The sequence below is a fragment of the Meles meles genome, chromosome 7, assembly GCF_922984935.1.
Source record: "Meles meles chromosome 7, mMelMel3.1 paternal haplotype, whole genome shotgun sequence".
NCBI classification, from domain to species: domain Eukaryota; kingdom Metazoa; phylum Chordata; class Mammalia; order Carnivora; family Mustelidae; genus Meles; species Meles meles.
This window is the reverse complement of record NC_060072.1, coordinates 24,372,806-24,390,483: the sequence shown is the minus strand read 5'-3', so window position 1 is coordinate 24,390,483 and position 17,678 is coordinate 24,372,806. Positions and strand designations below refer to the sequence as shown.

At 36.0% G+C, this 17,678-nt stretch overlaps 1 protein-coding gene across 1 annotated transcript in view; it reads left to right on the top strand.

The window, feature by feature from the left end:
- The window catches only part of CFAP54 (cilia and flagella associated protein 54), a 309,373-nt gene that overhangs the window by 114,750 nt on the left and 176,945 nt on the right, over window positions 1-17,678 (top strand). The window contains exons 23-26 of the mRNA XM_046012575.1: window positions 625-761; window positions 2,978-3,125; window positions 5,669-5,824; window positions 10,114-10,236. Of these exons, the coding sequence (XP_045868531.1) occupies window positions 625-761; window positions 2,978-3,125; window positions 5,669-5,824; window positions 10,114-10,236 (564 nt within the window). The remainder of the gene's footprint in view (window positions 1-624; window positions 762-2,977; window positions 3,126-5,668; window positions 5,825-10,113; window positions 10,237-17,678) is intronic.

Below are 17,678 nucleotides of genomic sequence, written 5' to 3'. Positions count from 1 at the left end.
AATATATTCTACCAAAAGAAATAGATAGGTTGTTGATTTCTCTTCTCTCAAGCTTCTCTTTTGCCAGTGAAATCAGTTATTTTGCTTAATGTTGAATATGCTGAATTAAAAATATCATGGTCTCTTGAAAGCATCTCTGTTTTATTTTTCACTCTTTTTAGCTGTGAACCCTTTGTTGCACAAAAGCTCTGGAAGTATCAGTCTGAACCAGAAAAGAATGAAGTATATTTCATATTTTGGGTTTGGGAAATCTGATTGTTTCTCTTGGAACAGATTGTTCATTATAACAGTGTCTCTAATAAATGGAGAGCACTGCCGAGATAGATGGAAATGAAATTAATTTGGCTCAGATGTGATCTTTGTTTTGCTTATGAGAATTTGAAACATCCTTACAGAGTTTCAGATTTCCATGCAATTTAGAAATAAAAGAGATTTCAAAATATGTCTGCCTCCCTTGCCAGTGGCCATTGATACTTTACTGTGGTCCTGTAGATCAAAAGAGCAAATAAATACTAACAACTGTGTATGAAATTAATATGTGAGCAGATTTTATCAGAATTCCTGTTTAAAAGATACATTTCACAGATAAAAATATCACATAAGATAATGTACTTTTTGTTGTAGGTTGCCTATCAGGTTGGTAACTATGAGTTGGCTAAGAAGGCTTTCTCACCAGTTTGGGATTATTTTGTGCCTTCACCACATCACGATGAACAATCTGTTATTTGTTTAAGCAATATAATGACTATCACACAGAGAAGGTAATTAGAAATATTCTTTTAAAATATTAATTTGCTTAGTGAAAATATGGATGTTGGGTGTGAAGCCTAGAATTAATTTTCAATTTCATATTAAGACAGTCAGTGTAGGGGCATCTGGGTGGCTCAGTGGGTTAAGCCTCTGCCGTTGGCTCAGGTCATGATCTCGGGGTCCTGGGATTGAGCCCCACATTGGGCTGTCTGCCCAGTGGGGAGCCTGCCTCCCTCTCTCTCTCTGCCTGCCTCTCTATCTACTTGTGATCTCTCTCTCTGTCAAATAAATAAATAAAATCTTTTTTAAAAAAAGATAGTCAATGTAAAACTATTTCTAAGTGTTTTAATAAGTATCTACGTTCTAAGTTCTTGAGTCCTTGTTAGAAACTTCTTTGCTAGAGTCAGAAAAAGCACAGGAGGCATATAGATGCATTCTGAATTTAGAGTAATGAAGGCTATGGGAAAAAAATACTGAATACTAACCAAGATATTGTCAGTTATACTAGAAAACACAAATACCCTTTGGGGGCTTTTTAAAAAACAAGAACAGTCTGGTTGGGGTTAAAGTTATAGTCTCATAGGTGGACTATTAGGATAAGACAGTTTTTCCTTTGCTTGAATAGGCTCCCAAGATTAGAGCATTAGCAATTGCAGACAGGCTGCTAGGAGCCATATGAAACCACAGGTCATCCTTTGCTTTATAGCCGTTTTTTTTCTAAAAAAAAAAAACAAAGTTTAAGAGCAGCCCCAGAGGTGAGCATTAATGTGATTTTAGGCTGTTTCAACAAGTTAAAAAAAAAAAAAAACACACCAATCTCCTTCACCTGCTTGTTAATGTCTTTAATAAGAAAATAAAATCCTTTATTCCTCAGTTAGGGTTAGTGACCTTAAATGCACATGCTGGTTGAGGCAAGGCTTTCATAATGCTTATTCACATAAATGTATAATTCCATTCAATTAAACAAATGTAGGTAGTACATTTACCATGTACAAGGATGCTAGGTGCTATGCAGGAGGCATTTGAGAGGCATTTCAGGAGAGGAAGAGACAGAGGTTGGAAGGTTTTATGTGACATGGGGACAGGAGAGTAGAGGTAGTGAAGTTGACTGGGATTGTCATTGTTACCTGACTGGCAGGCAGACCTATGACATGTACTAGGGGAAAGGGAGAGGTGAGGGACAAGTTTTTGGAAGAGATAATGAATTAGATAGGAAATATTTCGCGTTTAGTTTTCCAGCAGGATGCCTTTGTAGATATGAGGTGCCCAATAGGTAGTTGAATATTTAGTGCTGACACTTAGGAGAGAGGTCAAAGATAGACAGAGATTGAGAAATTGTCCATGAGGTCATCATCGAAATTTTGACGAGTGCTATCTCCCAAGGAAGAACTGTTTAGCAGAAAAGATAGAAGCTGGAATTGAACTCTGGACATTATATTTATATTTATATTTATATTTATATTTATATTATATTTATATTTATATTTAAGAGGCTGAAGCAGGAGATGGAACCAAGGAAGGGCTGAGAATGTTTTATGCTGGTCTGAGCCCATGAATAACCAATGTTGTATCTGAACTAGCCTGCAAGACACCTTTCAGAAATAACCATCTGGAAATTTTGAAAAAAAAATTTATTATTTATGGGATCTGGAAATTATACAAGACACTTGGGGCCCCACTGTAGGTCACAGGTAAAGAGAGAGAGCCAACATGGGCCTGGGGTTCTGATTTTATTGAGGTAAAGTGTGGGTGCTTAGGATTTTATGGGCTCACTCTTTGTTATTGGGTTTAAAAAATAAAAGTGGGAATTTTTCTTTTCTCCTTACCCAGGGTGGGTTTTGCTATAAGTGACCCTTGTTTTCTGAAAGTTTATTAATTGAAATATTGGGCCTATTTCCCAAGCTTCTGAGTATCTATAGCGATTTCATTATGTTGATAGAAAAGAAGTTTGCATATTAGAGCCAGAAAGTTTTACTTCACCAATAGTTATTTTTATGTATCTGTGACATAATATGTCAGCAGCTTAATTTTCTTAGTTGTTAACTTGTTGTTAAATATAGTCTTTAATTTTAATTTAAAGAGCTGTGTGAGAGAAATTGTTCCACAAATTTTTGCTGTTATTTTGGGATCACTGTGTAGATACTAAGAACAAATCAACCTAAAAGGTGTGTTTATATGCTAAATCATTTGTATTTATACTTGTAACATCATTTACTTCCTTTTGCAGATTACATTCAGATATTTTGGCAGAGACTTCTTCAATCCTCTTATACCTTTTTCTTAGAAATATTTTTGTAACAAGTGACATTAAAATTAAAGAAGAAAATCTTTTCTGTGATAGTATTAAAGGCAATGAGCTTTTCCCCTCTCAACAAGTAAGTGATTTTAAAATGTCCAAAAATGTGCTGATTTCCCTCTATGTGTTTATTGATGTTTCAAGTTCATGTTCTTTTGGGATTTCATACCCTGATTTGTGACTGGACTGAGAGGTCATTTTATGATTGTGCAGGTTTATCTGATATTCCATATAGGTTTCAGAGGACCAAGTTCATATGTATTTTTCTTCTTTTCAGTTTATCTTTTTTGTCTCTACAAAATAGTATAAATTTCAAATACTAAAAAAGATATAAAGTACAAAGTAAAATCCATTATAATCCTATTGCTCCTAAAAATAATATGATTTTGTTCCCTCTGTTTTGTTTTATATCTCTGATTTTTAAAAATATGCATAGGCAAATTATTGTTATTATTATTTTACAAGATGACATCACAATCTACTTTCTATTCCACAATTTGCCCATTTAACTTTTTTATAATTTATCTTGAATGTATTTTCATACAGATACTTATCAATTTACCAGATTTTTTTAAGTTCTTAGTTTATTAATCCTGTCATGAAAAATCTGCATGATCACCACAAATAAAGTCACTACAGAATCTTTACTCCTGTTGTCCACTCTCCATCTCATTTCTTGCCAGCACCAACACTGGCTTTGGCAGTCTCCTTGACCGCCTTCATTCTGTTCTTGCGTTCCTTTCCCTGTTTTCTTGAGGTCTTTTTCTGCTCATACAGGCCATGTCTTGCAGGTCTATGGTTGGGTTCATTTTTCTTTGCCAGTTATCTCGCCACCACCCAAATGGGTTCTGAAACCAAAATATAAAATGACATCTGGTATATTCTTGTCCATTTTGGCTAGTTTTCCCCGAATTTCTGCCTCAGGTACTGTTGCCTTTCCGGGATGAAGAACATCAATGAGTATTCGTTTTCATACCAAATTGTTCTTAACTCTAATATTGCGTTACTGTGTAGGAGATAGGAATGTAACCTATCTCTTACTGATGGTTTCTCAGGGTGGTTATAAACATTGCTGTCTGTACATCTGCAACTTTCTTTTTTTTTTTTTTAAAGATTTTATTTATTTATTTGACAGAGAGAGATCACAAGTAGACAGAGAAGCAGGCAGAGAGAGAGAGAGAGGGAAGCAGGCTCCCTGCTGAGCAGAGAGCCCGATGCGGGACTCGATCCCAGGACGCTGAGATCATGACCTGAGCCGAAGGCAGCGGCTTAAGCCACTGAGCCACTCAGGCGCCCCATCTGCAACTTTCTAACTTTAACATCTTGCTTTTAAAAACAGTCCTTCACTTTTGTTTTCATTCTAGATTGAACATCACTCTTCTTTCTCTCTCTTCCTCTTTCCTTCTTAACTCACTTTAGACACAGAGACTTTTCCTAGGTGTTTGCTTTTCATAGTAGCATTTTCCTACGCATGCATTTATTTATTTAATAACCAAGCAAATAAACCAACCAATAAATTGTTATGTGAGACTGTGACAGTGCCCGTGGATACAAAAATGAAAAAAAAAAAGACATGACCTTTTGTCCAGGATAAGTTCATAGTCTTATAGAGCCTAAGCACTCATAACCATCATCCTGTTCCTACTATGCTGCATTCAGTCTGTATATAAAGACAGTCTTTAAGTACTTCAGTGAATTCCAGAATGTTAGACTACCATCCTACTAAAAATTTACTCTATGGAAATTTCTGGTTGCCACTCATAAGTTTTCTCTGTATGTAATTTTGTATGTATATATAGAAAAATAGGGGCACCCGAGTGGCTCAGTAGGTTGAGCATCTGACTCTTGGTTTCGGTTCAGGTCATGATCTTAGGGTCCTGGGATGGAACCCTGTACGTTGGGCTTCACACTCAGTGGGGAGTCTGCTTTTCTCCCTCTCCCTCTGCCTCTCCCTCCATTTGCATGCTTGCTCTTCCCCCACCCTCCTCAAAAAAGTAAATGAATCTTTCAAAATAAAAGACAAGAAACAGTAAAATCTTCCCAGGAAAGGGAAAGGAAAAGTTAGAATCATTTAATCAAAAAAGCATTTACTCACAAAAGCCCAACTTTCTATTTTACTACCATTTTTATTTATGTAGCAAAAGTATAATAGAAGTTTAGTTTGGTCTACTGAAAATTCATCATTTTTTTTTTCACAAACCCAGTAAGAAAATGGGACTTTTTTTTTTAAAGTGGGGATAATATTACAGAGACATAATTTTTAAATTATTATTTGTTATAACATTTATGTTTTGAAAAAACTAGTGTTTTTCTAATATTAAAATATAGCCAAGTTTTTATTTTATCAATTAAAAAAGATTGGTTCTTTCTTCATTACTAGTGGCATTTGTATTATTTTACAAAATATTCTGAAATTTTTCTCTAAGTTTGTCTTACCCATACATAGCATTGTTGGGGAGTTAGAATTTTTCTTGAATTTAGATCTTGATTTAAAATCAACATTTTAACATACCAACATGTTGTTAAGCCACAAGGCTCATATTTCCTACCCTTTATTCTCCTTAGAGACATATTAGTGAAACACCTGATGTTCATTTTGAGTAACAATATGTTTCCTTACAGATTACTAGACTAATTGAATGTGAGAGAGTATTAGTGGCATTGGAACTTAGCAGCTACCTCAATGATTCCAGTTATACCCTTCAAGCTGTGACTCAGTGTTATGGCCTTCTTGCTCCTATAATCTACCACAATATTGTTTTGGTACCTGTCATACAGGTAAGCATATTTATACCCCTAGATAAGGGTATTTTTTACAAAGGCAGTTCAACAATGCATTTTGGAAAAGAAAAAGCAATGTATCTTTTGTAATGTACAAATAGGTCAGAAATAGGTGTTACAAAATTTCATGAGTTAACTGAAAAACAATTTAATAATCTAAATTATGTTTGGGCAAACATAAATAAAGACTAAAATGTATTTCTCTGAAAACATTCAGCCCCATTGTTGTCCATGTTTAAACATTAGCAATATGCTTTGCTAGGTTTTTAAAGTCATTTCAGTTTTTATAATTGCGTAATGTTCAAAACAGCTATACTCATTCAAAAACATATTGTTAAAGCCATCATCATGTGGGGAAAAATTGGTGGATGACATACGAAAAAATATTTGGTTTCTTGGTGATGGAGGAGTTGAAATTTATAGGAAAAGAGTAGGTGAGAGCTGCTAAAGGGATTATATTAGTTGTCTCTTCCTTCTAACAGATCACTGTAAATTTAGTGGCTTACAACAATACCCATTTACTATCTCATAGTTTCTATGGGACAGGAGGCTGGATATGGCTTCGCTGGGTCTTCTGCTCAGGGTCTCACGAGGCTGAACTCAAGGTGCTGGTCAGAGCTGTGATCTTACTTGAGGCTCTGGCACCTCTTCCAAGTTCACTGGTTGTTGAGAGAATTCATTTCCTTGTGCTAGTATGAAAGAGGGTCCTTAGCCTCTAAAGGCTCACCATCAGTTCCCTGCCTCATGGTCTTCTCTGTAACATGGCAATCTGCTTCCTCAAGACCAGCAGGAGAGCCTCATCTAATATGCATGAGGAATCTTACATGATGTAAGGTACTCATGAGAGTGATGATCTCATCATAGTCACAGATCCTACCCATGTATAAGGAGAAGGGATTATGCAGGGCTTGTACACCAGGGGGAGGAATCTTGTGGACTGTTTTAGAATTCTGCCTACTACAGGGAAATTGTGAGAGAAGTAAGGTTTCGCTGCTGATACTTTTAAAAAGTTTTTATTGTCATCATTATCATCATTGTCATCAACCCAGATTTTGAGAACCAAGAAAATGCGACTGAACTCATGCACAGCATTAAAATTTTTAATTCACCGTTGAGAAAACTGAGGGGGCTTAAGTACTTTAACAAATATTTGCCTTGGAGTGGCTATACTGGAGCATAGACATGCCTCCTTCTCCCACATTCCCCACATTTAGGAGTTCAGCTGATTAGGAGATCTGCCTCCAGAATCCAAAATCTAGATTCATAGTTGGCAGCCTTCCATGTCATTTGTAGATGGATTGTAGAGCAGCATTCTCAAGTGTAGGAAATGCTTCCTCCAGAACCTAAAGGCATATACCTAGCATTGTCCTTTCTTCTTAGAGGTGAGAGATACCAGAGGTCAGACTTAGTTTGGATGGGGTATCTCAGCATGGCCCAGATAGTTCATTTATCTGACAGCTTCCTGAATCTTCACAGGGTCTATTTCTATCCTCTTGGAGGGCATGTATCTTACCAAGGTCTTTAATGTACTTGCCATTTCTTGCTCTTTAGTTTCAATTAACATGTTATTGTTGTAATTGTTCAGTGTTTTGTTTTGAGAAATGCCTAGAGAGTTCAGGTCCTTTTATAAAATATGTCAGAGGCTGGGAGAATTTTCATGGCCCTGGAGCAAGTTGCTAAGTATATACTTTTGTCTTCCCAGTATGAAGGGGAACTTCTTCTGGTACTTCTTCCTAGTAGTGTAGAAAAGAGAGCATTAGCCGTAGCAATGCATAGCTTTTAATGTCCTCTTGCAAGGATACCACATTGGGACCAGCAACTGCAAATGGTGCTCAATTGGTCAAGTTCAGGATAATCTACTGTCATCCTCTAGCATCCCACTGCCTTAGGGTGCCTTTAGCTCCATCTCAGAGAATGGGTTGTAAGTATGAGGAAAAGCCTTGAGAAAGAAGTTTCTAATTAAATTGTATTGTTTGGAATAGGAAAAGTGAGTGGAACGAGATTTTAGAAATAGGCCTCAATATGGATGAGAATATACTATTTGACAGAATTGGCATTCTAATTCAGTGTGAAGAGACTGGATATTTTTATAAAATGATGGTGAACCTTGGATATTCATCTGAAAGAAATTAGAGTTTGACACCTATATTGTACACATATAAAAAGTCCAGATATCCTAAAAAATTAAGGGAAAAAAAATCACAAAAGATTACATGTGCAATCCAGGGTTGTGGAAATCCTTTTTAACTAAGACAGAACTCTTAGAAATAACAAGAAAAATAAGAAATATTGACTATATTCATGGCAGCCTATGTGTGACAACAGGGACCATAACAAAGATAACATAAAATTTATGGATTTAGAACAAGTATCTAACAAGGTTATTTATATATATATTATTTATATTTATATATATTTATATTTATATTATAAATATTTATATATATTTATATATATTACTGACAAGGATAAATATATATAACAAAAAGTCTTACAAATTGGCAGTAACTTAATAAAAAAATGTCCACAGAACATGAATAGGCAGTTTACAGGAGAGCAAATGCAAGCGGCCAAGAACCATGAAAAGATGCTCAAACTTTGAATGTCCTTAGAAATGAACATTAAGTGAACAATGTAATACTGCTGAAAGAATTGAAAAGATCTGTAACTCCTCTTGCTGGTGAGGATGTGGGGCAAAGGCATTCTCATTCATTGATGGGGAACATTTGAATTGTTTCAGGCTTTGGATTTTGATAAAGCATTCTTAATTTTAATTAAACTAAATCTAATTTTAATTAAAATTAAAAACAAATATACTTGACACAGCAATCCCTCTATTAGTAATTTATCCCATAGAATAAAATCACAGTTAGTAAGTATGCCTAGTTCCACCCCTTGGTTCCTAGATTCATGTGTTCTACCTGTTGGGGACACAACACCACATAATTGTTATTGATTTAGAGTGTTTACTTTGCCCTTGAAGATGGTGCTTCATCCTCACTAGGTAGCATCTCAAATCTGGTGCTGAAGTTGCCACTCATATTGGCAACTTAGCATGTACAAAGGTGTTTCTTATGGCCTTTTCTGTGGTGACAAAAAAAAGCTGGAGACAAAGGGAAAGTGCTGTGGCAGGAGGATGGCCAGTACCTATACCAGACAGTAAAACGTCAGCCGTAAAAGTGTATGCAACATGGAGATTTTGGAAATGGCTGAATTAGTGATGGTTGTTCCACACTAAATCATAATATGCAACCACTGGAAATAATGAACTTGAACTATACCTGTAGACTTGGAGGGATTTTTCACAATACATGATTAAAGGAGAAATGCACAGTTCAGACAAGTGCTTATGAATTCCATTTTGTGACATAACATTAACTCTCCCTCTATGTATGTTTATGTATTTGTATGTATATGTATATATATGATTATATGAGCCTGGAGAAAACTACAAAGCTACTAGGTTGCTAACATGATTTGGGGATATGGTGTAGTGGGGTGGGGGTACGTGGTGATGCAAGGAATTAAAGAAGCGTTGCAAATACTCATAAGTGTACAGTAACAATAGTAAAAATGTTAGAATAGTGACTTGAAGCAACTAGTGTGCTCACAGAATACCAACATCCATATGTTAATTTGTCTTTTGATAATCTGGATGATTAATAGATTGATGCAATCTCAGCCCTACTTTTTTGACAGTCATTTTGCTCAGAACAGAGCAAAGTACTGAAAGGTAAACTTAATTATCTAGCTCTTCATCAAATTTAGGATCACATAATATGAGGCAAGGAGACTAGGAAGTAAAAACGAGTATATGGGATATTGGATATGGATACTATTTTTTAATTTTGAAGGCAACTATTAGTTCAAGTAACTGGTATCACTGTATATTTAATATGGTACATTCTTCTCTAAATGATTTTTTTTTTTTTCCTAAATGGTTTTTTAAGGTCCTCCTAAACCTGGATGTGCCTTTAGTGTCTTGTATATATACTATTCTGCCTATATTTTTTAAGACACTTGTCAAAATGTGCTGTTTTGTAATCTTTGTATACTTATTTTATCCTCTATACTAGTTTTCAAGTTACTTTAGATAAAGGACTTATCCGAAATTGAATATATTAATTTTATCCCAGAACACATTCTTTTATACATAAGAAATTTATTGACAATTATTGATGATAATAATATTTGATGGTTTAAAACTTGCTTGATTTGAATAGGACATTTCATAATGAGTGAGAGTGATATTTTTCAACAGAAACCATTGTGCTTCTATTTTTTAGATTTTGATAAAGTGTGTAGTGGCTTTGCAAGGAGTACCAAATATCGTCCATTCAAAGAAACATATTGCAAGTTTTGAAAGTGTACAGCACATGATAGCTTGTTGTATCTTCTATATAACAAAGGTATTTATCTCATTCTTTGTCTAGTGTCATAAAATTTAGGAATAGCAATGATTTAGAATGTTAAGTTACTTTTATTACATAGAATACTTTTTAAAATAGTACCCACAAGACATTTTAGGTCAAGAGTTGCCTGTGTGGCTCAGTTGGTAAGGCCTGGTGGTGTATCTTAGGCCAGGGGAAGGAATGGGAAGGGAAAGAGTGCATTTTATGAAATTTTATTTCATTCATCTTGGAAATAAGAACGAACCAAAAGACCAGAGGCCTGGTAAGCTTATTTATCCTCATTGCTTGGCTCAAAGACCCGCATTGTCTGTTTCTTCAAAGGCTTTATTTGACTGAATCCAGTGAATTTCCTCAAAGAAGGGCTAAGGGCAAAGAAGGGCTATATCTGCCTGTTTTATATGGTCCTCACAGGACCTTTGTGATTTGGTAGGGATCTGGAAGAATACTGCATGGGTGGGCTGATTTGATCCTTCACTTTATTTGGGACTTAAGTTTGTTTCAGTGAAGGTTTGGAAACAAAGAGGCCTTTACCTTCTATCTTAGCAAAAAAGTCATGATTTTCTGGGTGTTTTTGGCCTGACCTCAGGAGCAGAAAATCATATTCTTTCCATTGCTCACTGGTTTATCACTGCTGGAGACACATCTTTAACCTTATTTGTGCAAATATGGAGGGAGTGTAGCCATTTGCAGGAAGAAAAAAAAAATAACTTACTTAAGAGGACTCAGAACTCCAAGGGTCAGGCCAAACACCAGAATAACTGTGTTTTTACTCTCACTTTGTTGGAAAATATCAGAGGTAACTTGAAAAAAAAAAAAAAAAGACGAAAGAAAACTTTCTAAGTGGTCTAATGAAATTAAATGATCAAAACAAAACAGAAGATCTTATGTAACTAAAGAAAAGATGCTTAATTTTTGATTAAAAAAATTCAACAGATAAAAATTGTAGTTAATGGTATTTCTTGAGTCAAATCTGGAAGCTCAAGAAATACCTGATAGCATAGAGTGGAATTACCTAGAGATAAATTCAGAAGGCAGATCCACAAGTACTAATACGAAACAAAAAGTGTTCTGGAGGTAGGAAATTAAAAAAATGGAGAATAGTCTCCCTGAGTCCTAGGCCAGATTAATTTAAGGACTCATGTGTTGACGCTTGGTGGTGTGATTCTTGGAGTACAAGCATAAAGAAAAATCTCAAAATTTTGAGAACAAAGTACAGGTTATTTGCAATGGAAAGAGAATCCATTAGCTTTAGACTTTTTATCAACAACAGTAGAAGCTAAAATTACCGGAGCAACATTTGTAGAATCCTGAGGGGAGAAGACCGAGGTCCAAAAACTAATAACCAGGAAAGATATCATTCCTTTGTCAGGGCAAAATAAACATTTTCAGGAGTGCAGGCATGTAAAAAGTATTCTGCCCATGTACTTATCTGAGGAAAACACTTGAGGAAGTACTCTATCAAATGACAATTGGTTCAGGAGAGAAATCCCAAGGTAGGGAAAGACAAAAAGGAGAGGAATAATGGGAGCCATGAATCTTGCAATATACGTACTATTAAAATTAAATAGGTAATAACGATGTGATACAGGTTTTGTAATATAAATGCTAAGTAGGAATTCTTGAAATAGAAGTTATCTTTGAAAGAAAAACTTATTAATAACTAGAACTAAAACTTTTATCTTGTTTGGGGTCAAGGGAGGGACACCAGGTAGAGATTCGTGGTGCATGGTTGTGCATTAAAAAAAAATAGTATAAAAAATACATATAATGTAAAATTATTATTTTATTTAAAAATGACTCAGGAACATGTAGCTACGTGCAAAACTTTAAAGCACAGTAGGACTTCTAAATTGACAGGAAGAAAAAATGAAAAGAGAAATTACAGGGAGAAAAAATGGCTAATTCAGCAAAACTAAGAAGGAAGAAAAGATAGTATTTAAGATAGGAGGAATACAATCAAGAATATTAATTACTTCACCAAGTGTAAATGAACTCAGAAGACAGAGATGGCCAGATGAGCTAAAAAGTCAGATTCAAATGCAAGAAACACTTGCAAAACAATGTGACAAACACTGGTTGAAAATAAATGGATAGAGGTATTGGGGAAATACAAACACAAATGAAGGAGGAATAGCCATTTTTATGTGCAAAAAAAGCAGGAGTCAGGACCCCAAACATGAGTCAGGACCCCAAACATGAATCAGGACAAAGAGAGGCATTGTATAATTTTGTTCAAAATCGTTTTTGTTTTATCACCCTTTTCTGCTTCTGGAAGGCTTCTGGTCACTTTCTGTTTTAGGACAGTGTCATTGTTAAGTATTAAAGATCAAGTCTGAATTAAAATTCCTAATTTTTTAGAATAACAAATTAAAAAAGGAAAATCACAATTAGACTCAGAGAAAAATGCTATAGGGGCATTTGATAACACTTAGCAACTTTTCCTAAAAAGATTATATGTAAGTTAGGAATGGAGGGAGTCTATTGAACAATGATAAAGACATTAACCAAAATTTTGCAGCAAATACACTAAACGGCAATTTTCTGAAACCATTTCTTTAAAAATCAGGTATAGGACATTCTGACTCTTGATTGTGTGATTCATTATTTGTAGAGATTCTGTCTTATGTAATAGATAAGAATATGAAATAATTTTACAATATTAAAAAAGTATAATTCATCCATAATTGTACAGGTTTCAAAAACTCATGAGAATCCAGTAAAAAGAATTACTAGAATTAAAAAAAGAATTTATAAAGTGATTGTGTGTGAAATGCTTACAAACTGATTTTTTTAAAATAGTAACAGTAGCCAGTTAGAAATGGAGAGAGGAAAATATACTGCTAATAATATACAATATTTTAAGATACATACCATCTGATTTCAGTCATATGTGGAATTTAAGAACAAAATAGATGAATACAGGGAAAGGAAGAAAAAAGGGAGAGGGCAACAAAGCATTAGAGACCGTTAACCATAAAGAACAAACTGAAGGTTTACTGGAGGGGAGGTGGGCAGGGGGTTGGGTGAAATAGGTGATGGGCATTAGGGAGGAACATAATTAAAAAACAAAAAACAAAAAAAGGAAGGCACTTGAGATGAGCACCGAGTATTGTATGTAAGTGGTGAATCATTAGATTCTAAGGTTGAAACTAATACTACACTGTATATTAACTAACTGGAATTTAAATACAAACTTAGAGAAAAAATATATAGCATTTTAAACCTAACAAAGTGTTGAAAGACCTGAATCAAACAACTGAAACCTTACCAAAGGGCACAAAATAAGATCTGAACATATGGCAGGCCATTCCAAGTTCCTGAGTAGGGAGACTTACTGTCATAGAAATAGAAATCCTTCCGAAAATAGTATTTAAATGTAATACAGTTCTAATAAGAATTCCAATGGGGTTTCTCTGAAACTGATTAGAATAATTTTAAAAGTTCTCAATAGATACTAAAATTTATTATAAGGCCACTTCAATAAAAAATGGTGTTCACAAACTAATGGGTAAATAGTTCAGAGGAAGAGTCCAGGAATAGCCAGCCAACCCAGGTCTACAGAAGAACTTAATAAATGACAAAAGTGGCATTTAGAGTTATTGGGAAAATCTTTTAAAATATTTTATTTAATAAGAGGTGCTGGTATCACTGACTATTCATCTGTAAATAAATGAAGCCAGAGCCTCCTACCATAAACAAAATAAAGACAGATGGATATTTGTATGGCTTTGAAGTCAGAGGAGAACTTTCTCAATAGGGCATAAAATTCAAAAGGTACACAGAAAAAGATAGATAAACAGACTACATGATAAGTAAAAAAAAATTTTTTTATGACAAGACACTGTATTAACAGGCTTAAAGGTGAATCTTAAAAAATACTATGCAGTCATCAAAAGAAATGAAATCTTGCCATTTGCGACAACGTGGATGGAACTAGAGGGTATCATGCTTAGTGAAATAAGTCAATCGGAGAAAGACAACTATCATATGATCTCCCTGATATGAGGACATGGAGATTCAACATGGGGAGTTAGGGGGATAGGAGAAAAATAAATGACACAAGATGGGATTGGGAGGGAGACAAACCATAAATGACTCTTAATCTCACAAAATAAACTGGGGGTTGCTGGGGGGAGGTGGGGTTGGGAGAGGGGGAGGGGGTTATGGACATTGGGGAGGGTATGTGCTATCGTGAGTGCTGTGAAATGTGTAAACCTGGCGATTCACAGACCTGTACCCCTGGGGATAAAAATACATTATATGTTTATTAAAAAAAAAAATTGGAAGGGGAGGCGAACCATAAGAGACTATGGACTCTGAAAAACAACCTGAGGGTTTTGAAGGGGCGGGGGTGGGAGGTTGGGGGAAACAGGTGGTGGGTAATAGGGAGGGCACGTATTGCATGGAGCAGTGGGTGTTGTGCAAAAACAATGAATACTGTTAGCTGAAAAAAATAAATAAATTAAAAAAAATATTTGACAGATAAGATTATTATTACCTTGGGGAGCAATCAATGAGAAAATATGAAATAATCTTACAGTTAAGGAAAAGAAGAATCAGATTTATTTTTAATTACGAAGGATATGTTTCAATCACCTTAAAAAGTGGAGTAGTGAACAGGTACCAGGTGATGAATGGCCATCTCATGAGGTCAGGGAAGGAGCCATTCAAGGGTTTAATCCTGGAAACAACATAATTAAATTTGCATTTTAACAAAAAGAAATTATTATGGGGAATAACAGCTAACAGAGTGGGATGAGACCTGAGGTAGGGAATGAGTTAGAAGGAGAGGGATGATAAAGTGAACTATGGCAGTCCCCTCTTATCTGTTCTGCGTCCCGCGGTTTCGGTTACCTGCAGTCAACTGCATTAGTCAGTTGTCAGATGGTCGGTAGTAGCCTAACAAGGCCCGTGTCATCCCCCTCACTTCATCTCATCATGTAGGCATTTTACCATCTCAGTCATCACAAAGAGAAGCGTGAGCACAGTACAAGATATTTTGAGAGAGACCCTATCGCATCGTATATTGTTATAATTGTTCTATTTTATTATTAGTTATTGTTAGCCTCTTACTGCACCTAACTGATAAATCACACTTGAGAGAGAGAGTTGAGAACCTGTAAACCTGCTAAGTGTGGGAGGATAGATGAGAGGGGGGAAGAGCCAACAGCAATCCAGCTTTCTGGCCTCAGCAGTTGGGTGAATACAATGCTATTTGTCGAACTCTGGATAAGGAGGAATATATGGTAAAAAAAGGGAGAAAAGATAATGAATTTTGAATCTATTGAATTTGGGGGCTAGTAGGATATCCAAAGAGGTATATATTATATAATTGGACCCATAGGCTTGGAGTTTAAGAGAGGACAAATACATTAAAGACAAAACCATCGTTAATATATGGACTCAGCTGAATAGTAGAAATAGATGGTATCATCTGGGGACTGTGTAGAATGAAAAGGGAAGAGAATTGTTTAAGAATATCAAGGGTGCACTTAATCCGGGGTGGGGGGGGGCAGTTCTGCTTCCACTAGTCAAGGGGAAGAATTGGAGAGCTGATTAGTCCGAAGTTATTTTCTCATTCCCAACCTTGACTTTGAGGATCCATCTGCTGCTATTATTAGTTCTGTCCTTCTCATGTAGCATAACCACAATCCCAAGTACCCTTTTCCATCTGATTGTGATTACACACACATTGATTAGTGTTACAGTGGGCTAAAAGTACATCTTCAAAGTTTACTTTTCTTTAGAATATCTTCTCTGTTTGGCTTTTTTTCTCCCCAAACTTGTCCATCAGTAAGTATTTCCAGGAGAGTCGTGTCTTTTTGAAGTAAGAGAAGGCGAGGTTACACTTTCTTTCCAGGGTACTGGACAACTGTTCACTTTACATTTAAATGACTGATAGCAGCTACTGCAGTATTTATTCCAGAACAAAGAAACTCTGTTCAAGGCAGCTTGTTGCTTACAGCTTGCCAAAAGCAACTTCTGCTAAAAATCAACCAGTCAACCAATCAGCCAACCAACCAACCACCAAAAACCCAATTCTGCTTATCCAGGTACTTCACATTTGACCATTGAGGGGAAACAGGAGAGGGAAGGATGTGATTATAGAAGTGAGATCCCCAGGAAGGGAGGAGGCAATGAGATCCTAGTACATGTGGGAGGGATTAGTCTGGAAAGGAGATTGACCTCTCTCCTCTAACAGGAGGGTAGGATGGTTGTAGTTACAGGTTAGTGTGTAGGTACAAGATAAGCTAGTTTCCCTACATTTCTTCTGTGAAAAGGAAGCAAGGTTATTTGCTGAGGGGGGGGGGGGTGAGAGAGAGAGGAGGTGGGGGGTAAAGGTGGGTTACAGAGATTGAGAAGAATGGAAGGTTTCACAACAAACCCTGTGGAAGATGGAAGAGACTCCTGACCTGGAACAAAAGACTAGCATTTGGGGCCCAGTGCATGTTGAAATCCTGGAATTCACATGCCTCCTCTCTCAGCTTCTTGTGATTTTATGCAGCTTGGGGCTGGCCCTTCTTCGCTTTATTTTCCATCCACAACTCCACTGCCTTCCCCACCCCCTGACCCCCACAACTTGAAGGATCATATTGAGATCCAAGTGATATTATTGTAGATATGACCCTGAATATTTCTGGACATTTGTAAAAATTGAAACATATATTGATATCAGATTTTTGATGTTGGAGCTGGTTCTGACCCAAACTGTTGTGCTGAGAATTGCCCTTTCATGAGGTGCCTGGGTGGCTCAGTGGGTTAAAGCCTCTGCCTTCGGCTCAAGTCATGGTTTCAGGGTCCTGGAATCAAGCCCTGCGTTGGGCTCTCTGCTCAGCAGGGAGCCTGCTTCCTCCTCTCTCTCTGCCTGCCTCTCTGCCTACTTGTGATCTCTGTCACATAAATAAATAAAATCTTAAAAAAAAAAAAAAAGAATTGCCCTTTCAGAAGCTTCCTTCAGCCTGACCAATAGCCCCAAAGCCCTGGCCTCACTTCGAGTCCCAAATTTTAGGTGTTCATTTTTTATAAACACATTTTTATATGGCTTTTCTGTTTTGACATGGAAAGCCCAATTAGTCTAATGGCTCTGTTTCTTTTCTCTGTTCTGTTGAAAACATTGGTAATCTTTTCAGGTGGCCCAATTTTTCTTCTTTAAGCAGAAGTATTTTTTCTAAAAGTTGCCAGATTTCCAAATAAAGTGCCACTTCTGAGACATGTAATCTTAAATGTTTCATTAATTTGTATTGTTTAAAAATTATTATGCTAAACATCTGGCATGGTCTTTTTGTTTCTGTTTACCATTTGGTGTGTTGAGTAGAATTGGTTCTCTGTTTTTCTGTTGATTGGAGAAATCTTTATCATTCTTTATCATTTTCTACTGGCATATTAAAGCAAGAGGGAAAAGATTGCACTCTCTACTTCTCTCCAAGCCTTGGACCCAA